Raw genomic sequence first — 26,416 nt, 5'->3', positions numbered from 1 at the left:
CTTTTCACATCCTCTGCCAAATGTTTAGAGGAACCAGTGTTCGGTGAGGGCTAGCACAAGGTTTAAAGAGTCAAAGAATTCATTACATTTTGGAATCCTCATCAGCGAACTATTTTGAACGACAATTCTCAAACTAGCGAGTCGTAACAAGTGACAAGTGTTGCAGAGGTTCCATTTACAATTTCTAATACAATATTTGACATGCACATCTATCGTAAAGATGAGGTAGACTGGCTAGTTTGGGTAAGGAGCACACTCAAAATCATCCTGAATGAAATATGTGCTGCCTAATATGTAAATTTTACTTTTAATTGACCAAGATATTGGCTTTGATAGGTGGTGCTATATGAAGGGCTTCTGATGAGAGCCATGCAAATCATTACACACACCCGAAGATACTGGAAATAACATTTATTGGAGTGTACAATTTTAATAAATCTTGTTCCATCCTATTTCCCAATGTTCTGTGTTGTTTTGAGGCAAATCTCATCCCCAGGTGACAAAAAAAAACACATTAAAAGGAATTAATTATCCTGTTAAAAACAGTATAGTCCTATGACTAAATGTCCTGTGGTCTTGCCAGTGCATTTAACCTGCAGTTATTAGAATCATGCCTTTTGACTGGCATCTGCATGAAGAGTTAGTAAAGCATCACCAACAGCACAACTTCCATTAGTAGGATAAATGAAGGCTTCAAACTGTAAGGATGTCTGAAACGGTTCTGTGTTTTCCATATACATGAACATCGACTTGATTAAAAGAAACCATCCATTGACTGAACGCCTAAAAAAAAAAAAAAAAAAAAAAAAAAAAAAAAAAAACATACGCAAAAATGATCTGGATCTCTGGCTGATAAAAAGAAGTCGGAAACACAACCAGGGCAATAGCCGTAGTTTTGCCAGTATCTTATGTTGTAGTGAGTCCTAAAGCATGTTAGAGCAAGTTCTCAGTTGTAGTTTTTTGTTTTATTTTGTTTTTTTTGGAGATATCACCATGATATTGCTCTAGTGTTCATCTAGCAGATGCATTTTTTTTTATCTCTTTCAGTTCGTGCAAAAATATAACAGACTTAAACTCTGAGTAGATTTACAAATCAGCCATGGGGCTAAATATTCCAAAAAGCAGATTCCTTTAAGAAAATAATGGTGCTAAACTAGGATCTGAATTAGAAAATGTATGGTACAGAAGAGTAAGGTATGAAAATAGTGTTCTCACTTTCAATAACAAGTATCAACATTACCAATGTTCGTAGTTTTGTTCCTTGAACCTCCCTTCTATGAATGATGGAAAAAAAATGTCAACATTCAACTCTACAAATCGAGAAGACTTGATGTAAAATTGCACGCTAATTCAAAAACACAAAAAAACATGACAAACCAGATGAAATGAGGTATTGCACAGATTAATAATAAAAAAAAAGCTTAAAGGCAACAAAACATACAGCAATCAGCTGACCATTTACATTATTATTCATTAAGATTAAGAGATGGGAACTATTTTAGTGTCTTAATTGGTCTGGGGGTGGTGGTGGGGGTGCTGTAGTGTCATTAGTCATCCCACTCATCATCTTCCTCAAAGTCCTCAACATCATCATCATCCTCATCTTCATCTGTAAATAGAACAGAAGATGACATTAGATATGGATTTTGAATGGTTGGCCCAACGTGAAACATTATATACTCCATATATCATCAAAGTTCTGGCGCATGGCCTCAACGATGTGGTTAATGAGCTAAGATGAAACGAATGGAATGGTGATGATTATCGGCACACGTCAATGTCTGGGATACATATGAATATGGTAACTGAAAAGGCGGTTCACATATGTAACGTCCTGGATGTTGGAGAGCTGGGCAGATGTGAAGCTTCGAGTAACTTTAACCACATCAGCCAGACGACTGAGTCAGAGCAATCTATGCATTTCTAAATAGGGAAATGTTCTTTATCGAAAAGTGATATTGTATTTATTTAGATCTAAACACTTATCATTTCATACCACAATGCCGGAGTCATTTACTATTTGACAAAGCTATCTATATTCATACAAATAAACTCAGAGATCTTCTAGCTTTTCAAGCCAGTGTTATTATATTAGGCCTACATGCAGCCTACGTACAAAAACGGTACATTCTGCTTTAACCAGTTTAAGACTTTTGTTATGTTGGGGTGGTAATACAAAAAATGTAAACATTAAAAAAATTACTTTCTGTTTACAAACCCTTATGAGTTATTCATTCAATAACAGCAATACATTTTTTTTTTAATCTCTCTATCCAATCCAAGCTAAACAGTCAAACTGATTCTTTCTTTCTTTTTTTTTTTTTTTAGAAATGAACTTAAATTAAATCAAGTCTATTTTCTACTGTTTAACTCTAAAAAGGGAAAAATATCCTTAAGAACGGAGAGTATGTATAATGTGTTGGTTCCACCTCTCTGTACAGAGTGGAACACACATATGGGGATCCCCCCTTTAACACACAGAAAATGTTACACACCTGAAGAGTGGATTGCTTTGCTCCTCTTTTGCATGACCTCCATCAAAGCTCCAACTATTCCAGCTGAGGGTGCTGAAGTTGGTGGGGATGGGTCAGGTCCATCTCCCACCTATAAAATACCAACGAGTCAGTAACACAATTATTATTAAAAATAAATAAATAAAACAAAAGTCATCTGCGAGGGCATATTTTTTAATTGAAAGCCCCTAGCAAACCACTCAAGAAGGAGCAGTAAGACACTTTTCTATCATACAAGTGCTGGTCATAAAATTATCATGAGAAAGATTATTGATTTATTTCAGTAATTCCATTCTAAAAGTGGAACTATTATATTCTTTCATTACACACAGACTGATATATTTCAAGAGTTTATTTCTTTTAATTTTATGGTTATAACTGACAACTAATGAAAACCTCAAATTCAGTTTCTCAGAAACTTTGAATATTGTAAAAAGGTTCAATATTGAAGACACCTGGTGCCACACTCTAATCAGCTAATTAACTCAAAACACTTGCAAAGGCCTTTTTCTCTCTCAGTCCATTCACACAATCTTTCCAGTCTCTCCAGTCCAGCTACACAATCATGGGGAAGACTGCTGACTTGACAGTTGTCCAAAAGGCAACCATTGACACTTTGCACAATGAGAGGAAGACACAAAAGGTCATTGCTATAGAGGCTGGCTGTTCATAGAGCTCTGTGTCTAAAGACAAAAAGGACTGGGCTGCTGCTGAGTGGTCCAAAGTTATGTTTTTTGATGAAAGTAAATTTTGCATTTCATTTGGAAATCAAGGTCCCAGAGTCTGGAGGAAGAGAGGAAATGCACAGAATCCACGTTGCTTGAGGTCCAAAGTTTCCACAGTCAGTGATGGTTTGGGGTGCCATGTCATCTGCTGGTGTTGGTTCACTGTGTTTTCTGAGGTCCAAGGTCAACACAGCTGTCTACCAGGAAGTTTTAGAGCACTTCATGCTTCCTGCTGCATTTTCCATGCACACAGTGCCAAAGCTACCAGTCCCTGGTTTAAGGACCATGATATCCCTGTTCTTAATTGGTCAGCAAACTCGCCCGACCTTAACCCCATAGAAAATCTATGGGGTATTGTGAAGAGGATGATGCGATACGCCATACCCAACAATACAGAAGAGCTGAGGGCCACCATCAGAGCAACCTGGGCTCTCATAACACCTAAGCAGTGCCACAGACTGATCGACTCCATGCCACGCCACATTGCTGCAGTAATCCAGGTTAAAGAAGTCCCAACTAAGTATTGAGTGCTGTACATGATCATACTTTTCACTTGGCCAACACTTCTAAAAATCCTTTTTTTGTATTGGTCTTAAGTAATATTCTAATTTTCTGAGATACTGAATTTGAGGTTTTCATTAGTTGTCAGTTATAACCATCAAATTAAAATAAATAAACACTTTAAATATACCAGTCTGTGCGTAATGAATGAATATAATATACAAGTTTCACTTTTTGAATGGAATTACTGAAATAAATCAACTTTTTCATGACATTCAAATTTTATGACCAACACCTGTATATCAAAACAATCCAAACAGCTACTATACAGTTACTATGCAGCTCAAGTAGACACTACACGGTGTGCAGAATTATTAGGCAAATGAGTATTTTGATCACATCCTTTTTATACATGTTGTCCTACTCCAAGCTCTATAGGCTTGAAAGCCAACTACCAATCAAGTAAATCAGGTGATGTGCATCTCTGTAATGAGAAGGGGTGTGGTCTAATGACATCACCACCCAATATAAGGTGTGCTTAATTATTAGGCAACTTCCTTTCCTTTGGCAAAATGGGTCAGAAGAGAGATTTGACGGACGCTGAAAAGTCAAAAATTGTGAGTTGTCTTGCAGAGGGATGCAGCAGTCTTGAAATTGCCAAACTTTGAAGCGTGATCACCGAACAATCAAGCGTTTCATGGCAAATAGCCAACAGGGTCGCAAGAAACGTGTTGAACAATAACAAAATAACTGCCCATGAATTGAGGAAAATCAATCGTGAAGCTGCCAAGATGCCATTTGCCACCAGTTTTGCCATATTTCAGAGCTGCAACGTTACTGGAGTATCAAAAAGCACAAGGTGTGCGATACTCAAGGACATGGCCAAGGTAAGGAAGGCTGAAAAACGACCACCTTTGAACAAGAAACATAAGATAAAACGTCAAGTTTTATGGGCCAAGAAATATCTTACGACTGATTTTTCTAAGGTTTTATGGGCTGATGAAGTGCGAGTGACTCTTGATGGGCCAGATGGATGGGCCCGAGGCTGGATCAGTAAAGGGCAGAGAGCTCCACTCCGACGCCAGCAAGGTGGAGGTGGGGTACTGGTATGGGCTGGTATCATCAAAGATGAACTTGTGGGACCTTTTCGGGTTGAGGATGGAGTGAAGCTCAACTCCCAGACCTACTACCAGTTTTTGGAAGACACCTTCTTCAAGCAGTGGTACAGAAAGAAGTCGGTATCGTTCAAGAAAACATGATTTTCATGCAGGACAATGCTCCATCACATGCATCCAAATACTCCACAGCATGGCTGGCCAGTAAGGGTCTAAAAGAAGAAAAAATGATGACATGGCCCCCTTGTTCACCTGATCTGAACCCCATAGAGAACCTGTGGTCCCTCATAAAATGTGAGATCTACAGGGAGGGAAAACAGTACACCTCTCTGAACAGTGTCTGGGAGGCTGTGGTGTCTGCTGCACGCAATGTTGATCGTAAACAGATCAAGCAACTGACAGAATCTATGGATGGAAGGCTTTTGAGTGTCATCGTAAAGAAAGGTGGCTATATTGGTCACTGATTTATTTTTGGTTTTGTTTTTGAATGATAGAAATGTTTATTTCTAAATGTTGTGTTATATTGGTTTACCTGGTGAAAATAAACAAGTGAGATGGGAATATATTTGTTTTTTATTAAGTTGCCTAATAATTCTGCACAGTAATAGTTACCTGCACAAACAGATATCCTCCTAAGATGGCCAAATCTAAAAAAACAACAACTCCAACTTCCAAAAATAGTCTTTTGGGTTGATTGAGAACATAGTTATTGTTTAATAATAAACAGAATCCTCTCAAATACAACTTGCCTAATAATTATGCACACACTGTATGTACTCCCTATATTTGGTTATTTGTATTATTATTAGAATTATTTCTGCTATTCAAATTCTTAAAGAGGCCACAGAATGGAAACTGTATTTAGCCTTTTCATTCAAAAGGGAAAAAAACTATGGAAGTATAACAGAGCTGTTTTTCACTTTTGGCTTCTACAGAGCCCTGCATTGCACATTCTGATTTTTCTTTGTTTGGTCCTGTCACAAATGACATCAAAAACAATTTTTTTTTATTATAGATGGTCTTCAATTAGTTGTTGCAGGCCTAGCCATCATCATTTGAGTTGTTTCTGGTATTGCCGTTTGACATTTAAAGTTCTGAAGCATCAAAGTTTACTCAAATAAGACTGCTCTTTTTCCAACACTGAAGTTTTAAAAAATATTTTGTTGTGCTTGAACATATTCCAAACCACATGGTGGTAACATACCCAAACAATGAGGTCATTCAAACTTTCCCCTACAACAGCATGGTCTTGCTAAACATATCCTATACATGCAATTTGTAGCTGCAAGTATATATTTTTTTTATTCCAAACCTAATGCCTTAATTTAGCTTCAATTTCATAAAAATACAAGGTATGTGTACATTAGTATAATTGTTCAGACACAGCCAAAACCATCTGAAAGATGCACTCACAGTTTTGAGTTGGATGCCCTGCCGTATTTGGTCTAGGAGTGCGTCTCGTCCACCGCTGTTCACTGGTTGCTTGTTCCCTTGCTCCACTTTCTTCAATGGTGTCCCCTCTCGGATCTGCTCCAGCAGAGCAGACTTACCGCCCGCCGGCAGGCTCTCCCCTGATTCAACACCTGGGAGTGGAGGAGGTGCAGGTGGAGGTGGTCCTGGTGGTGGAGGTGGAGGAGGAGGAGGCGGAGGTGCTCCTCCGCCAGAGAACTGAGGAGGTGGAGGAGGAGGTGCCTGTGGGGCCACGGAGGCAGACGCAGGCGGAGGAGGGGCAGGCATATGTCCTCTGTTGGGAGGAGGAGGTGGTGGCACTCCCATACCTGGTCTGGAAGGCGGAGGAGGAGGAGGTGCGGAGGAGGGAGCTCTGGATGGAGGAGGTGGGGGTGGTGCACCTCTGCCTCGAGAAGGGGGTGGAGGAGGGGGCCCTGAGCTATGAGGTGGAGGGGGAGGCGGGCCACCTCTGGAGGGAGGGGGAGGAGGAGGGGCTAGAGAAAGAAGACAACGAGAAAAAAATAAAAATACAATTAAGTATATTTAACAATCAGTATAAATCTTTAACAATAATAATGAATAAAAAAAAAATACAAATATAAAGTTAAAGTGTGCAACTTAAATGCAATCATTAGAAGAGATGTCCAAACATTTGGAGCATATGCATATTTTCTAACCTAATATTCTTAGGGGGGTTTCTTAAAGGAAACAGCAAAATGCATACCCATGCTCAAAAGCACCAACATGGCACAAAAAGGAGCACCCTTTGTACTGAAAGTCAATACAGGACCTCATTCTGAGAGGACAACAGAGCTGGAACTCTATTTTAGAAAACAGCCTCCTGTTACTACAGGTAAGCTGTGAAAGTGAAGCTTGCCTGTCCATATTCTTAAAAAGATTCACAGTGAATCTGGAATGCTACGATATCAGATTGGTTGTAAGATCAGACCTGTAGGCATAACTCTGAACAAACTGAGGAGCCTAGGACCTCAAGAGTGACCTCATGTTCATGACCAATTTAAGAATGTACATAAAGTCCATCTATAATGAAGGCCACAACCTGGAAGTCAATAATGCCAAAGATGCTGGAAAGCAAAAAACAGCGTCTCATTTGCAGTTGTGAGCGCACACACCTACGGTAAGTTTCGTCACTGCAAATCTGTGCGAAAACGAAGACAATGACTGAAGACATTGTATAGTTTCTAAAATGATTAAGTATCATAGACCCGCAATCTGAGAGAAGCTCTTACCTTGTCTTCGGAGCTCATCTTTCACAGCTTCTACTCCGCCTTTCTTCTCGATGAAGTCATAAATGACCTTCGACGTCTCCTTATCCTTTAACTGGGCTTCGGAAATGCCACACATGTCAAAGAGGTTCTTCAGCTCTGGGTCCAGGTTATTAAGCTGAAAATATCCAAGCAATCAAGTCAATATCATCATCAACTATGTAAGGTAAAACCCTAAATTCAAAACACTATTATACAGTTACATATCACCTTGCAATACATTAGAAACACACAAGCAAATCAATAATATGAACAGGTTAAAGATTGACCTGCATTAGTCTGACCAAAGTTTATTTTGGTGGATTTAATGAGCACCTGGCCAGCACTGCACTGGATTGATGTGGGGTGAAAGTGTCATCTAAATCACCAATCATTCCAGAGAACATAGTTCGAACTGCTCCACAGCTCAGTGCTGGGAGCTGTAGCCCACACCTGGCATTAGGCACAGTGTCAATAGGTTCCTGTTTATCTGCTCCAGAGAGTCCTATTCTATTGGGACTGGACAAGCTGTGTGTGCATATGAATGGGTTAATATGAATGAAATTGCATTTGTCTGACCAAAGTTTATTTTGGTATATTAAACGGACACCCTGATTCATGTAACCCTTGACTGAAACACTGCTGTTTCTGCATTGCCATCTTGTGGAGGACCAGGGACTTTTGATTTGTGACAGCTCAGTTTATATAAAGCAATGAGATTTTAGAAAGACTGATGTAGAGTAACTACAGCATGTCCATAAGTTTGTGGACACGTGCTCACTGTCTTCTCTGCTATTGAGGGAATTAACACTGCAGTAACAACCACTACTTTTCCAGAAAGGTTTTGCACTAGAAGCAGAAAAACTGCTGGGAGAATTCAGAGAATTCAGAGGTCAGGCACTGATGTTGGGTGATTGGTTCTGGACTAGTTCTAGAGCCACTCCAACTCATCCCAAAGGTACAAAGTCTGGTTGGCCTTATACGTCTTGAGCTAATGCTTGGTATTGGGTATCCCAGTCTATTGCCAAAGCTTTTCTATGAACATGATTTTCTATTACACAAACCGTACACATACACTAGTAAGCAGTATTAGTATTATTTAAATTCATGAACTATTCTGGTCCTGGAATACGCAAAATATGGCAGTATAAACAAACATGCTGACATACAACTATGAGAACGTCATTCATGTGTTGATCCCCCTGGTCCCTGGCTCTAATCCAGGCACTGAAATCACATATTTTATAAATCCAAGAGTAAAAATTAAATAAATCTCCTTTAAATAATCTCCTACTCAGGGTTGTAAAAAAAAAAAAAATATATATATATATATATATATAAAAATCATCCCTGCATATCTGACGTAAAAAAAAACAAACAAACAAAAAAAACAACAAAAAAAACTCAATGAACTACTTTATCCTTTTTTTTTCATTTGAGTATGACTGTTTGGATTATGATGATCGCGGTCATTTTTTGTCCTTCTCCAAATCTCATTGTGTAATATAGGAAGATGACTTCCACACAAAAGCTCTTCTGAATCATTTTCCAGTAAACAAATGTGCCTGCATATGAGGGATCCAGGCATCAGTGGCCTTGCACATGGCATGTAACGTTTTCGCCTTTTAGACTGCTGCTATGCATTGAAGGCATCAGAGCAGACATTGTTGCAAAATTACTCACATCAAATCCTGTGTTGGGATCCCAGCCTACATGCCCAATATGCCTAAAAAGGGGAAGGAAAAAAACAAACAAACAAATAAACAAAAAAAACCCATAGATGATCAGGCTGAGTTTAAGATTAGGGTCAAATCTAGTCTTCATCAAGCAATATACACTGTGGTGCAGCAGCCTCATATAGTTTTTTAACCCGATTCCTGAAGCACAGGTTCCAGATTACAGAGGGTGGGCACTCATTTGAGGGACATATTACTTTGGATTAGGAGGAATCTCGTACAGTACGTTTCGTCCAGGAATTAATGTGCTGTAAACATCGGTCACTACGAATTAGAGGCCTTTAATGCACTAACACAGATAAGCCTAAACATTATAAAGACAAAGTGGAAAAACTTTGATTACTTCATAACAACTGTCCTTTGACACAAAAAAAATCATTATGGCCATGGTCACTGGGTAAGAGCATCTCCATAACCTGCAAGACTTCAAGTCTGGGCTTCAAGTCAAGTCAAGTCAAATCAAATCAATGGACAAACAGTCCCCGGAAGTGGACCTTGGAACAATAAAAGAAATTCGCCTGCTACAATAAGACAACAAGAATAAAGGGTCTGCTACCATCATCTTTGTACTAGATACCACAAGGTCTTCAGAGGTCTTGTAGAGTGAGCTGTCCGATATGACAACATTATTCAGCTACAGCATTTCTGCCAAATGCACACTAAACAGAACAACGGGACCCACCGGAAATTGCTAGGTGTCCCAATTTCAGCTTTGGATATTTTCTTCTTCTTGCCCTTGGCCTTGCCCTTGTCTTTTCTGAAGTTGCTGTGCAGGTTGCTGTTGACCTGCGAGTTGTTGTTATAGCGAAAACTGTTGATCTCTGGGTTCTTGATGTCCACCGTTGCCATTGGTAAAGTGGGTCCTGTAAGCAAAAACAGAACGTTAACCCTATGAACTATTGAATCTATTTTTATAAAGGGCCACCTCCTACAGCAGAACGTCCACTCGCTTGGTGCCACTGAAGAACAAAATCCTCACATAAACCACATTTAAACATGTGAAACAAGTCCATGCCTGAGCGACCTACCTTCATCCTCCTGCTCTAGAGAGCCAGGCAGCATTTTAAACTCGCTACCACCCATTCCCGGCCCTCCGACATCCACGGCCCCCAAGCTGGCATTCAGCAGAACTTTACCCATGACCCCGCAGGAGTGCTCGCTGGGGCTCAGGGAGAGGCGGGCAGCAGGCTCCGAAAGCGAAGCACAAAGCTCGTCCTGTGGGAGCACCAGGCAGTGCAAAAGCGTGAGGCAACTGCCCAACTCTGACCCTCCATCCAGCAGCTCTTCAGAGGGAGCAGACAGGAAGGTGGTGCAGAACATCATTTCGATGGCGCTATGTGGAGCACAGGGCTCTGCCAGATTTTGTTGCCTGCTGCCTCTGCAGGTGGCCGTGGCGGTGGCGCATGCACTCTCTGTGGACCACAGCAGAGTTCGCAGTAAAGGCAATCTCACAGGAAGTGCCGCTTTAGGTCAGAGCACTTCGGTTCCGCCCCCTCCAGCAGCTGGAAGCCAACGCCCAGCTGTGAGGTTCTGGCTCCCTTAATCCCAGCAAATTACGCGAGGCCCTTTGGCTTTACGTAACTGTTCAGCCAGATGTAATCCACAGCAAATCTCAGTTTCTTTTAAACATAATGAGAGGCTGTGGAAAGGATACCATCTTCGTCTAGACAGAAGAAAGTTCTGGACGCCAAAAATCATTCCTTGATTATTTACAGTTTTATAGACAGACTCTACAAAAATCTCTACCAGAGCTTTATCCAACATAACGATTCATGATTTTGGTAATTTTATATTCTGTGCATCTCCTGTTTCCTTTTAGACTGGTAAGGTAGCATTGTTGGGAAGCATTTTAACAATTTAAAAATGTTGACGGTATGACGGTATGTAGTAAACTGGTAAAGTCACACACTGAAGACAAACCAAGCCCACCATAGTTGGAAATTCAGAGACATGCTTAGTTCAATTAAATGGGGCGAGCAAGCAAACCTGGATGAAGTAGTCTACTAAATGTGCCAGAAAAACAGTCGAAATAGACTTCGCTCAGCTCAGAACTGCTCACTGGACATGTAACCCTGCCTCCAACAAGTAAATCTGGCGAGCTGCTGGTGGAACTAAACAAATTCAGTGTCTGGAGTGTGAACAAACCTGTGTTCTTCTAACTAACATATCAATTCCTTCCAATCACTTATTTTTGAGTGCTTCAGACTTGAAATAAATTTATTTAATATTGATGCAACAACACACTAGAGAGCAGTTATTACAGTAGAGAAGTTATTACATGGAGTTATCTGTGCTTCTACTCAGATATTTGTGACCGTCCACCTCCAAAGCAAAAACAGTGTTATTATCAGTGTTATTTATATTACAGAGGAGAATGAGGAAGCCAGCATGCTCCTTCACTCATCAAAAACAAGCAGTTCCAGTTGATGCAGAACAAAGCTTGCCTCCAACCATGGTGGCCCACTGTTCAGTTGTAGGCAAATGATGTATGTCTAGAAGCAGAGCCATTTTCACACATACACAAAAATGTGAGAGAGGCCTTCAGCCAATTCCCCTTATAGGCCCACATTCAATGCAATGAAAAGTGTCAAGGGTTCTGACAAAGAAGGCAATGCTGCATAACCTAGAGGTGGAAATGCTCACTCACATAACGCATGTATGTTGAATGTACTCAGGGACATCCCACGTCCATATTGTTGCAGTCGCAGAAAAAATCTTATATCTCCAAAAGGGAAAAGGTCAAAAAGCCTTAAGTCAATGTGAAAAGATTTTATAAAAAAAAGTAATTTTGGAGCATTTCTATTGGTCCACCCATTATGGAACTGTGAAACAATGTAAAGAAAAACTACCAGATTAAATACAAGAAAAAAAAACTTTTGGCTTATGAACGTTTTGGCCGACATGGGACTTGTTAAGTCTCCCGAAAACCTAAAATTGCTTTTCAGAGTAAGAAACTTTTTCTACAGCAACTTTCTTTTTAAAGTAAGAACTTTAGGGATGTTTTGCTGCACCAGAACCTGGATGTCAAAAACATGCAAATCACCTCCCCTTACGTTCTGTTTGGTGCTATATAGAACCGTAGTTTAAAAGGTTCTATGAACAACCATATGAGCAGTCTTTAATGCGGTTTTACATAGACTTTTGTAAAGAGTCCTTGACTTTCTTTATTTTAATAACAATTATGTCAAGCACTCCAAACACTCCCCACAGAAATGTGGTCAATAAACTATGACACTGCCCAAAATACCCTCTGCAACTGGCAGTGGTCCAGTTCTCACTCTCCCTGTCCACCCTTCAATTAAAGCAGAGGCTCAACACAGTAGATGGAGGGGAGGAATTTACATTAACAGCTGAGAGAGAGAAAATCCTCTTACAGTGATTAACCCGGGAGCCTAATATTTATGGCCAGAGAGCCACGAAGGCTCTTCCAGACCACATCCGACACGGACAAGGGTGTGACAGCAGGAGGTTATGTCAGGAAATGGGGGGGGGGGGGGGGGGGAATTGTGTGTGTGTTTGTGCTCGACACATCACATGTTTCAACTAGGCGCCAGTTCAGGAACATGGCCATCAACCCCTATTTTACAGCGTGCAACCACTGTGGAGCACTGCTTTACTGCATTCGAGTAGGTCTACTAGGATCAAAGGCTGACAAACGAAACTCTTTTAGAAGACAAAGACCAAAAGGAAGCAGACTACTAGCCTGAACATACCAGCTACAGGGGGGACTTTATGCCATAACTGACAGCAGAACTACTGGAAGGCTACATCAAATAGGTTACATATGGTGGCAAGATTGCTTCCAATGAGAGGATTAACTAGCACTGCAGCACTTTAAAGAAAAAAACAGCTGGGGGAGGAGTTTGTAAATGAAATCTATGCATCACTCCACCAGTTTTTTTTTTGACAATTCATCAAGTAAAATGGAACCTACCATTTGGTGGATCACGTCTTTTTTCTGAAAAAAAAAAAAAAATTAAAATGTGCTGTTATTATTTTGGCATGACTGAAACAGGTGTTCTGTTGCTGTTAATTAGCAGGAGAGGAAGTGAGGCGGTCAGTTTGAACACTGCGATAAACTGTAAAAGCAAGATGTTCTAATTAGTGTGCAGGCAGTGCACAAGGTTATTGAGCAAATCACAAGTAAGGAGACTGTGTGGGGATGGATTGGCCGTTTTCAGCGTAGCAGGCTGAATCAGGAGAAGTGCATAGAGAGAGACACACACCAACATTGAGGAAGTGGTTAAAGCACAATACGCTTCAAAAGTAGAGTTAATCAGAAGCAGGCTCTGCTGGTAGGTCCCCAGCAAGTCCCAAGAACTTTGAAGAAGTAGAAGGCTCCATTAGAGAGTGTTAGAGATGCACACATACAAAGGAAGATCACTTTTTAAGCAAGCATCAGAATAGAGAGTGAGATTAGCCATGTTTACATGCACACAGTGAACTGAATATGAAGGACAGGTCATAAGTCTTGGCAACAAGGTACAGTTCCAGCCATAATTCCATATTTGGCCTATGTCAATGATGTGTGAGATGACTGGCAATCAGTCAGAATCAAAGTAACCTTGTAAATCAGTGCCAAAAACACTTACAGCACATTTAAGATTCATTATAGGTAAACAGGTGCAAACGGTCACTCCTGTTGTGAACCATATTTTGCAATTAGGTTCTACAAGCTACTACAACCCTAAAAAAACATTAACATATCAATCAGACAGTCCATCTGTTTTTGCAAGAATATGCTTGCTCTAAGGTCGCATTTGGTATGCATACTAATAAGGCATTTACATCTCTCTCTCTCACACACACACACACACACACACACACACACACACACACACACACACACAAACCTTATTTGTTACAATAAACAGGACAGACGGCAGACACAAGGTCAAATCGGTACATACCAGTTTTCCTCTGTCGTTTCGTTAAAAGGCCGCTGGCTACCTCTCTGAAGCGCTTGGCTTCCTCCTCACTGGCAAAGTTGAGGCCAATCTGACAGGCCTGTGTTTAAAGCCAAACAAATCACAATCAAATAAAGTTCGCATTGCATTTCTACAGTAATACGTCTAGCAACACACATTACTAGTTACTGTATTACTAGTTACACATATTACTGTTAGTAAAACATATTAAAACACACAGGTACATGCTTGTTAAAGATGATACTTATTATTGGTTAAAATGTATTTAACTCCCATAAAAGGTTCACCAAAACACTCATCTGGTTTGATGAGTTATAATGTTTAAAGATATAATGATTAATGTATAAAGATTATAATTGTATGTGATCAATCAATCGCATACATGTAAACTTGTCACCTTTTAGCGACCCCCCTCTCTCCCCCAAATATAAGAGCAGCCAGTTTCCCAACCAACTCAGTAGTACCCCCTCCCCCTAACACAAGTATATAAACTTAAACATAATATAAACATTACAAATAACATTAATCGTCGATTTCTCTATTCAAAGGCTTTCTAATGGTGAGCGAAATGTGTGTAAGGTTAATGTGTGTAAAAGCCCACAACATGAAACTGACATCTGAACTAGTCTGAACTAGTCACCTAATGCACTGCTTAGGAGTTTTCATGTTTGCAGTTAAAAATAAATAAATAAATACATAAACAATTTAGCAAGTCATTATCTGCTCAGAGTTCACTTCACTTCACTTTCTTTTCAAGGAAGGCCCAAGTTGGCTGATTGATCAATTTGCATGTAATTTAGTACAGCTGTGACATACAACTGCTGTCTCTTTCAGACTCCATTTCATTTTGTAGTCTTATCAGAAAGCCACAGGGGCACAAACATTTTGGTGTTTTCTGTACACAAACACAAGCACATCTCAAAATGAAGGCTAGTGCAAAGGCTGAGCACTCACATCTCCAGCAAATGTCAAGAAGTAAGCTCTGGGACACTTTATTACAAAGTCGTTGTAGAATTCCTGCTCAAACAAGTTTTTGCCTTCCTGCAAAATTGATTAAAAACAAAAAAAGGTATTATTTACAGATATGAAAGTCAGAAATCACAAACAAGGTGTGACAGGGGTCACATGGCTGAATTTTAAACCTTGCATTGCTATTTAAATGACCAGTCAAATCAAACAGTTTTAGATTTAATATTAGATATAAAAGATATTCTGCAAAATGCGACACAACAAAAAACAACAATTAATATATTTTTTGCTAAACTACAGTTTAACTTAGAAAATAGCTGAGAAGCTAGGAAGAACACCAAGTTTCGTATCTGATAAAGGATAAAAGGTAAAGGATAAAGGTGCACGTATTCGTCACTGTACAGTGTGGACTGTACAGCGAAATGTGTCCTCCGCATTTAACCCATCTGGTAGTGAACACACTCACACACACACACGTGTTAGGGGCAGTGAGTACACACACACACCCAGAGCGGTGGGCAGCCAACTCCAGCGCCCGGGGAGCAGAGAGGGTAAAGGGCCTTGCTCAAGGGCCCAACAGTGGCAGCTTGCCGAGCCCGGGAATCGAACCCACAACCCTGTTATCGATATCCCGGAGCTCTAACCGCTGAGCCAGGTTCCCACAGTGATAATCTAATGTTGATTCTTGACGCTATCCATAAAGGAACAAGGAATCACACGTAATCACATAATACAAATGAGGGCTGCAAGAAAATTAAATCTTCAAATATTTTAAATATTTAAAAATAGAGGTTGTTGTTTGCGTTTCGGCCTCCCGTCCACATGAACTCGATACATCCCTGAAAATGGAGCTTTTCAAAACGCTCCGAGGTGGGGATTTATTAAAAAAAGAATAATAAAAGTGAAAGAAGAAAATTTTGTCGGAAAGACAGAGCCTTACGAAAATGTTTCTGGCTGAATCTCAAATACCTAGAACTAGATCTAAAAAGCACTATATTTCAGATTTCGACATTAACATACGTAAATACTACTATTTTACAAATATATTCAAAGGGTGTAGCATCTTGGAAACCGCTCATTATCATATCATGGCTATACTCACTTTGATATCGTATACCCTGATGAAGTAAGATCTGTGATGGTTGTCTTTCACCAGGCAGGCCACACCGCAGCATCGTTTTGCCCAGGATGAGTTCCTGTCTCCTGCATACACCTGCACCACTGCTGAAGACATGCTCTATACACACACACACACACACACACACACACACACACACACACACACACACACACACACACACACTTTAGAAATCTACATCCAGCAAATACATTCACAAGGACTGATGCCACAGGATTAGCTATGGTGCCTGCATGTTTACTACTACTGTGTACGAGTCTTTTGTCTTGTCCCCATCTTCAGATCATCTGCGAAAATCCCTACAGATGATCATCATGATGTTAATGATGGCACAGCTTCTAACACTCCTAATATCATTCAGTGTGATACTGATGAAGAGGAACAGCACTATGACACCAAAATGGAAGCAATTTCCATAATGAATGTGGCTCACTGTCAGTTTAGTCCAAAAACAAACAAACAAAAAAAAAAGAATCCCTCCCAAAAACAGCTAATCAAAGGAAAAGTGCCTGACATCAGCTGTTTTCTCTCAGTTGGTCATGAGATACGAATGTCCCTGGATGTGGAGTATTAAGCCGAGGCTTGCAGGGTCAAGTTCTAGTTAATGCTGCCACCTTCACTAAGCCTATGGCCCTAAACACACCCATAAGATAGCAAACTTGGGCAACATTAGGGACCTGTCTTCTCCTGATGTGAATCTTGACAATTCCAGGCATCACTGAAAGCAAAACTGGATATGCTGATGTGTAGTGAAACACTAAATACACAAATGGTATTCTTCAACGATTCACAAAATTATGTTTGTGATATATTATGTCTATATTTCCCAGTCATTTCCACTGATTCGGTCAAGTTCAGCTTAACATCATGAAAACATTCTTCAATTATCCAAATGTAATAATGGTGTAAAGCATTCTACCCTGTCTTCACAGATGCGTCAGCCTTGAGAACTTCCGGGCCCTAATGTTTTTTGCCTATGACAGCACAATGTTTTAAATGGGCCAAGTGCATGTGTGCAATTAAGCTAAAGGACTTCACACATCAGCAGTTTTTGCTAAGACTAACAAACTGAAAAATGCTACACACCGTCCTTTTCTGGTTTTCTACCAAGTAGGAGTCTCTCCCGAAACAAGTGGGCACTCGGACTCCCCATTGCGGCATCTGCGGTGTGTGTGTGTTTGTGTGCAAGAATGACTCAATGCTGTAAAGAAAACAGCTGATACAGTGAGCCAAGGGGAAAAATCCTTGGCACGGCAACCGCCACGGTAACTCTGCGCTGAGGGTCTGATGTTTCTCAGACAGGCTGCCAATTTACATGAGCAGACAGCAGAGCTGCACAGGCAGGCGGTCTTGCCAAGAGCCTGGTCAAGAATGTAGCCCCCCCCCCCCACCCTAGCTCTCCCAACCACAGGATGCTTAGCCTAATTTAAGGCTCCTTGCAGACCGTCAAAGCCTCTATTAACAGGGGAGATGAAAGCCTAGAGGCCAGTTTGTGGCGACGCTGGGAGAACAAGCAGGAAACGAGTGGACGTAGGTGTCCAGGTTGCTTGGTGGATGAGTGGTCCATTTCTAAAGCCCCATTTCAGGTCTTCTTGCCATTACAACGGTTTACCATCTTAAATAAATATTTTTTGTGCTGTGTTCTGTAAATTCTAAATAATCATTTTGATGATTTTTGAAGTTATTTATTTGGAAGACTACACAACAACTGGATAGAGTCTCCTTTTGCTCTTAAAACAGCCTCAATTTTTCATGCTACGGACTCCAAAAGGTGTTAAAACCACTGCTTTGATATTCTGGATCATGTTGACATGCTTGCATCATGTAATTCCTGCAGATTTTTGAGATGCACTTCTTTGTGGTGAATCTCCTCTTCACACCACATTCCAATAGTGTTCTATTGGATTCAGGTCTCTATTGGACCTACACCTGGATTTACACCTGGTCACTTTATGCATCCTGAGTATCAGGATTATATCTGGATAAATGTAAACCACATAAAAATGCACCTTATATGCATATAAAACAGATGCATATCCCGTCGCTTAAGCCACTTTAGGAGCTGATCTGAGACGCATTTGAGCCACATGTAATGGTAGTGTAAACAAATCTCTCTCTCCAAGACACATTTCACAACCAAATCTAATCCCAGTACAACCCAAACACCAGTAATAACTGCCACGCAATAAGCCAATTTGCATAATCCATCCTACTAAACTGTATTTCTGTCTAATGGGATATGCATTTGACCACCAAGTCTAAAAGCATGTGGCTAAAACCTGAAGTGACCAGGTATAAACAGAACTGAACTCATTGTAATGTTCATGAAAACCAGTTTGAGATGACCTTTGCTTTGTGCCATGATCATGGTGAGGTAGTTGTTAGAAGATGGATGAATTGTGGTCATGAAGGGACGAGCATGGTAAGCAATAGGGCTGCAACAATGAATCGTTAAAATTGATAATAATCGATTATTAAAAGTGTTGACAAGAATTTCATTATCGGTTCGTTGTGTTGCACGATTTATGTGGTACTCGCCTCGTCATACCCGCCTACGTCACCTGCGGCACTTCGTCTATGCTGGGGAAAACGAAGCAAGCCGGAGCAGAGGAGTAATCTTCAAAATAAGTTTAACATCAAGAAGAAAATACATTCCAAAAAATGAAACAAGATGAATTCAGAAAAGACGGTTCGGCTTAAATCCTTAAAAGTGTGGGAGCACTTCATGCTTCACACAACTAAAAAGTGGAACTAAAACATGCAGACTTCGCAAAAGTGATTTGACCTGGCACGGGAGCGCCACAATGATGATACAGCACCTGAAGGGGAAACGTGTTGGAGTCACACATAAGAGTTAAGGGAGCTCAACAGCAGGGTAAGTCACTACAACATCCCGAGTTTGTTCTGTTTTAAAGTGAGGAAACGTAATGGCGCACTCACACTATGCGAACCGGCATAGCACGGCACATGTTAATACATTTTCATTATTTAAAATTTTTTGCTTGTTAATTGGACGATGACCGTGATTTATAAAAACTTTATAAAAACATGTAACTTGTACACAATGGTGGCAATTAATGATTAAGTTTCAAGTTATAAGTATGAGTGAAAACACTACATACAAACTAAAGCCAATTTATCCTGCCTTACTCCCAAGTAGTGCAGTGTTTGCATAAGTAATGCACTTATGTTTCTTTATTATTTAATTTAATTTTAATTTATGAAAGCATTTAATTTAAATGAATCTATTATTATTGAATTATTGCACGCACTTATTTGCTCTGTTATTCATTGTTCTATTTTAAAACAGACATGGAAATGTATGTTTAATCCAATTCATTGAGAAAAAAAAAAAATCAACAGATTAATCGATTATTAAAATAATCGTTAGTTGCAGCCCTAGTCAGGACCAATACTCAGTTACAGTCTGTGGCTTACAAGGGATGACTAAATGTTGTTAACAGGCCCAACGTATGCCAAGAAAACACTGTTCACACCATTACACCAGTTTCACCAACCTGGACTGTTGACACAGGGCAGGCTGTCAAATAACTCTTCACTAAGCACTCAAACACTAAACATTTAATAATTAATGCTGCTTATGCCCCTACCTTTAACTGTGGCTATTCAGCTCATTACAATGCAATGGCAAAGATAAGAAATAAAGATTCAAGAAAAACACAGATCACCATGAGATGAATGGATTTTGGTGGAGAGGCGAGATCAGAGCTTCCGCTTAAAGTTTTTAGCTTTGCCATCCCACTTCAATAACTGTTCTATACTAGGCAATTACAGACATGTTTAGAGACAACATATAACAATTTTACATTAATAATGTTTCATAATCACCAGGTTATGCTGTGGCTTCCATGGCACACCAACTTCCGCTTTAGATGATCTACCGAAATCCATCAAATTTCCTGCGATCCATATCAAAATCACTCTATTCAGCTCCAAAGCCCAACAGCAGACATAATGTGGTTTAGCTGATATCACTTACACCAACCACTGCAAGTCACCAAGTCCTATTGAATGATTTGCATTCAGATTGCCACAGTGACAAGACCCTTATCACACAGTTTATGACTGATCTTTACTGACCGATGGAAGAAATGCTGTGTGGGTTAAACACAGTGACCTCACCACAACCACTAGGATCCAATCACATCACTTCAGCGCATTCAGTGGCCTGGCTGTTCTGAGCACGAAGCATAGCATTCGGTCACGTCACATCACATCACATGCTCTCTGACACTCTGAAACCTAAACTATGTGAACAACCACTGAAGTCAGATCAGACCACTCTGGTTGAGAAAACAACGACTTTCTGACTGGTGTCACAGGTATTATACCGCGTCTTCAGCTGGCGAGGGAAAACTAACTGGATCTTGAAAGCTTTGCCATTTCCTCTTTAAAACACTCAGAATTTCCCCCTAGCACTACAACGCTTCTCTTGCCCCAAGTTTGCGCTGCTGCTTCAGAATTTTCTGACATTTTATAAAATCACAATTACACAACTCTACTGAGGGCTTTTAATTTTAAAATGATCAATTTCAAGTCAAATCAAGACAGGGAGAGCAGAGAAGAGAGAAAGCTAGAGTGGTGTCAGTTGAAAACTACAATTGAGACCTAATGCAAAGCCTGTCACACACCAGATGAGCCATGCCACGTAGAAAATATCTAACCCATTTGTTTATAATGGAAGTACGTACACCGGTGTCAACACACACGGGCGCTTTATGACCCTGAACTTTTCAATTCCTCAAATGTAATGTTGCGTACTTTTAGCACCTTTACACATTCACCTCCCGGGGCTGGAGGAAACACTGTACTAAAGGTTATGTACAGCTTAACATTTTGCCACCATTTCTACCTCATTCTGGTGGGATGTGTATGCCCTTCTTTTGGATTTTTATAATAAACTCCAGCAAATCACATCCTCCCGCCTTCCAGCTCTACACTCATTAGGAGATTATGCAAGAAGACAGATACAGTCATCATTAACTACATTTTAAATAAAGATCAATATTGTTTCGTATCGTGAATCAAACTGAATCATGAGCTGAAAGTATAGTTATACAGCTAGCAGAAAGGTTTCCAAAACTTAATTGGAATTTGACATGACTGGATTAAATCAACACAGCCATCTGATATTTAATGAGACATTAATACACTCTCCAAGCACCTCAATAGGAACGCCTGTAGTTAAGTAAGTCTTTCTTTTTCCAGTATTCTCCTTCTTTGAGTCATTCTGTGCAGCGCAGCAAAAGATGTTCTTTCGTTGCTCGTTCTTTTACATTCTGCACTCTTAAATAGAACGGTGCTACAAATGGTTGAGTGTGAAGAACTTTTAAATTGGTAACGTGAAAGGTTATTCCCGCTCACACCAACTTACACACATCACTACGAAAGTGGTTCTTCTATGAAATTGCTTGACAAGATCGTTGGTTGGAAGCTCCTCCCCCTAGTGAATATGTCCATATTACACTAACGGATGTTGGTCAACACCAATGTGAACATTTAGACAAGATGCCTGCGTTGTGCAGATCCTCGCAGAAATATCACCAGACTGGAACACCACAAAGTACTTGTGGGACTGTGCTGGGAGCCATGCCACTTCGCCATTAGTTGCCGAAGTCTGAGAGAGCACAATTGTCCGCTCTCTCTAGCTCTCGCGCTCTCTCTCATTAGATTGCACTCTCCCACTCTAAATGTGATGTTGGTTGTTAGCTGGTGTAGAAGAGCTGGAGAACCAGCACTTTACTCGTGAGCGTGTAAAAAGGCAGAGGCTGGCATCGCTTATATCAAAGGAGACGTGTTAAGTCCTTACACTCCTAGTTTTGGAAGCAATGCTAGTACTAGGGGAAAGCTATGAATGGATGGGTTAACTGGCAGTATCAAAACTTAAAGAAAACATGAAATCTGAGGCTGTCACACCTGAGACTGTTCAACAGAATGCCGATAGACATCATTGGCACCCTGTCTTTTAATATTATGGCATGTAACAGCAGTAAAAAAAAATCTCAGTCATTCTATTTGACTGCCATAAATACATAAATGTAGGTAAGGAGGGGTAATAATAAACTATGGGTAAGATTACAGAGCAGGACTTCTCTAAAATGATCAAAGCATGAAGCAAAATGCTAGGTTAGTGGCCAAGAGGAAGACTGAAGGGCGTGGCTTTGTAGAGGTGCCCCTCACATTCACACTGGAGAGGAGAAGCTTGTTCTGCCAGCAGCGGCAGCAGCAACTGAGCCCAGAAGTCAGTCAGTCTATCACAGACTGCACTTTCTGTAGCAGCACTGCTGCTGGTGCTGGTGCTGCAGCGTAGCCTCATTCTTATTCTTCCCCTCCTTCGTGAAAGAAGCCACTTGCTATGCCACAGTGATCAGTCACTCTGTTAACACAAGAGCTGAAGAGAGACTCCCTTATCCTTCAGAGGCATGGTGCAACCCACCCTTTTTGATCATGTTGCAACATGAATCGAGGGAATACCAACTGCAAAATGACTGGAAAAGAGAGAGAGAGGGGGGGGGGTGTATGTTTATGTTATTGACATGAACCAAAAAAAGGTTCTCGCTCACTCTCTTCACTGTTAGGTTCTTTAAAGTGAATCCCTTTTGCCTAATCATTTGTTAATGAACAATATACCTTGACTCCTCTCATAAAATGGTGGGAGGAATGTGCACTACAGAGACAGCGGCAGTTCTGATTTCAGGCAGGTGCGCACACGCACCACATGACCGCCTGATTTGCACTGGCTGCAAACGAGGAGGAAGTAATCTGCTGTTTCTGCTTTTGGAAACACACGCTTATTCTTACTGAAACAACACAGGTAATTCAGTGGAATGAGGAACTCCAGCCTGGATGCCTTATGGATGAGCACAAGCTGGAAGGTCAATTTTGTAAAGCGGGGCAGTAAAGGTGGAAGTACATTTAGCCAAAAGCTTACAACACCCCACCCCACCCCACCCCAATCACCACCATCCCCCAGGCCCCCAAGGGAGGCTAATTTGAGTATCAACACGTTATGTAACGGTACACTGCAAGGAAAATCTGATAGCAGTTGATTAGGCTGAACAAAACAGAATCTAGCTTGATAGCAACCAATCAGACTAGTATGAGTACAATCCATGCGCCTCATCAGTGAGATAAACATGCTGTAAGAGTGCAGTAATACAGAGCATCATACTGGATTGGTTATTGTGAGCCTCTCAATTCAGTACAGATGGGGATCGAATAAATATTTTAAAGTGCTGGAGTAAATTAAGTGTTTTAATACTGTATATATGACATGGATTATGGTGTATAACAAAATAAAACTAAGAGCCAGCCCACAATAACGGCAAACTTTCCTCTGCAAACCAACAAATGCATCACAACTGAGTAACATACATACATATGCACACGTGTGTGTGTGTGTGTGTAATATATATATATATATATATATATATATATATATATATATATATATATATATATATATATATATATATACACACACACTCATATTAGCCCTGGGTTAACATTTTTAACTCCAGGCCAGCACCAGAAACAGCTCCCATTTAAAGCACTGAATCCACAGATATAACATTTTCTGCATAAATCGAGTGCTTAAGACGTCATTTAATCAATAGTCTGAGGGGAATTGCTACATTATAGAGAAACTGGCCATGCAGACTAATCGACAATGAGCAAATATTTGTTCAACTGAAAACACCCCGAATGTACACTATACGGACTAAAGTATTGGGACATCTGCTCATTCGTTGTTTTTTTGTGTTCCTGAAATCAAGGATTAAAATAAATAAATACATAACCACCCTGCTTTTGTTGGAGCAACTGTCTCTACTATCCACAGAAGGTTTTCTAGTGAATTTTGGGGCATTGCTGTGAGGGTTTGATTGCACTGAGCAACAGAAGCATTAGTGAGGTCAGGATGTTGGGTGATCACCACCCCACCTCATCCAAAACCAATAGGAGCGCCTTCATTTCAGAGAACACAGTTCCACAGCTCACACCTGGCATTAGGAACCAGGTGCCAATATGTTTTTCTGTTTATTAGCATTTGCGCATTGGTGCCTCTCTATCATTAACTCCTCATATCGCAATCCGTCCTAAAACGATGCCTCGGGCCGCGCATTATTAGAAACGTACACACGAGCAGCTTTCTGCAATGCAGCAGTAAATGACTCGGGAAGTTTCTCCAGAATGACTCTGTTTAGATCTCGACTCTCTTTATTTCTTTAATTATTATTTTTATTTTGTATAGCTGCTGATCGTTAATCAATACTCCAAGCCCGTTTTTCAAGCTAGATGCTTACGGTGTTAGCAGCGACACCACCGCCTTCAACACCTTTAACCATGTGGCAGCGAGGCGGAGAGAGTGGCGAAGCGTCCCCTGTCAGAAGCTGGGGTGACTGGTCTGACTGGCTTAGTGTGCTCTGTGGTACCGTGACAGCCTGTTAGCTAGCTGGATATTTACTACCACCACCTGACACTCTGTACAGTCCTCTAATTTCCTTGTAAACTGTAGCTAGCTAGCTATCTCGATCATGGACGACTACCTGTCTGTTTTTATAACCCACTGGCTTTGAAGCTGTGCGAGCCAGAGGATTACGAGGCAGCGCTGGCTAAAGTAGCCAGGACTGAACTCACACTTTCAGCAAGATGAGGCGTTGTCGGTTTGGTTTGGGAGTCGTTATCGACTTCCAGCCACGGCCAAACGACTCAACGACGCGCAAATAACGAAGTCTGTCCTCTGGGATGCAGCTGAACATACGAGTTGATGGCCGAGGCTCACGGAAAAAAAAAACAAGCCTGGCGTTCCCGACGAGGGAGGTCTTGAAAGCTAGCTAACTTTGACGGTAGCTAGCTAGCACTAACGAGTTAGCGGCCGGGTCTCTATCAGCAGTATTAGCTAGCTAGTCTAGCTACAGTCTCTCACAAACCCTGAGGCAGACCAGACACTTTCACACAAATCTTACTTTTGTAAGACAAACGGGACCAAAGACGAGCTAGGTCCGCTAACAGCTAATCTAGTTAGCCGGCTAACGTTGCAAAATGTCAAAACAACAAAAAGCAAAACGACTGGTGGTTTACGAGCTTTCACAAAAACAAGCGCCTGTGTCCTCAGCACGGCGCCATAGGAACAAGTTGAACAGTGCTAGGTGCAGTGCTAGGTGCAGTGCTAGGTGGTTAGTAAAGGTGGGTAAACTTACAGTGCATTTCTTGCCCAGGTGACCGTAAAGCACGTCATTCTCCTGATTTGTGAGCAGTATGGAGCCGACATTTGTGGGCCGCTTCTGCGGCGGCTGCCCGCTCATTTTTGAGGACTCTATTGGGCACAGGACGGTCCGAAATCACGCCGGGGAAATTTTAAACAGCAAATCAAGTAGTCATTGATCTGTAATCACCGCGACCTGCGGCCAGACCCCATTCTGTTAGATTTGCGGTGGCCGAAGACAGGCGAGAAGTTCTTGGTTGAGTTATTCCAGGCGGTTACAGGACGAGGGAAGAGCAGCGCCGGAGCCGCGGTGCTCTCAGGACTCGAAACTCAGGGAAACTCCGCTCCATCCACGTCTTGATCCAACATGGCAGAAACGGAGCGCCACCTTTGCGCATGACACGGAAAGGCACGGCGATAGTCTTCACAGTTAGAAGCCAGTTGATGTCAACCCCTGATAGCAAAGGGCCGAAAGAAGGCGGTGAGATGTTCGAAGTTCAGACTGGTTCCGACCGAAACCAGCGGCGCACGAGCGACTACTGTCAGGCGGACATGGTTCCGCAGGCGCCTGCGTTTTGGATGTGGAATGCAGTGAGTGGGCGGAGTCGGTGCCGAATGGGCGGGGCTCGTCGAGTCAACACAGGCTGACGAAGTTTGTCAATCAAAAATGGACGGGGTGGGAGGGGCTACGGGAGGAAGACTAGGTCTAGTTAGTATGGGTGGAACGCGTGACACATGTGCGTGACTGAACTTGACTCGCTTACAGCGTTATTACCAGCACGGTCTTGACTTAAATATGCAACAAACAACGCAAAGTTCATTATTCGGTCTGATTCAGCTTCTTATTTTAA

General features: G+C 41.1%; 1 protein-coding gene across 2 annotated transcripts; it reads right to left on the bottom strand.

The window, feature by feature from the left end:
• Positions 1–396: 396 nt before the first annotated feature.
• On the bottom strand, positions 397–26,139 carry waslb (WASP like actin nucleation promoting factor b). 2 transcript variants are annotated; one of them, XM_072672826.1, is made up of 11 exons: positions 25,561–26,139; positions 16,304–16,438; positions 15,187–15,273; positions 14,215–14,311; positions 13,239–13,262; positions 9,987–10,167; positions 9,252–9,294; positions 7,554–7,707; positions 6,268–6,797; positions 2,496–2,604; positions 397–1,609 (listed from the first exon to the last, which is right to left on the bottom strand). In XM_072672826.1, the coding sequence occupies exons 1-11, from the start codon at positions 25,663–25,665 to the stop codon at positions 1,548–1,550; spliced, it is 1,527 nt and encodes a 508-aa protein (XP_072528927.1). In that variant the 5' UTR covers positions 25,666–26,139; the 3' UTR covers positions 397–1,547. The 2 variants fall into 2 exon arrangements, with proteins under 2 accessions (XP_072528927.1, XP_072528928.1); XM_072672827.1 differs by lacking the exon at positions 13,239–13,262.
• Positions 26,140–26,416: the final 277 nt, after the last annotated feature.

This window comes from Salminus brasiliensis, chromosome 2, assembly GCF_030463535.1.
Source record: "Salminus brasiliensis chromosome 2, fSalBra1.hap2, whole genome shotgun sequence".
In the NCBI taxonomy this organism is placed as follows: Eukaryota; Metazoa; Chordata; class Actinopteri; order Characiformes; family Bryconidae; genus Salminus; species Salminus brasiliensis.
The sequence above is the reverse complement of the archived record's forward strand: the minus strand, read 5'-3'. Positions and strand labels throughout refer to the sequence as shown.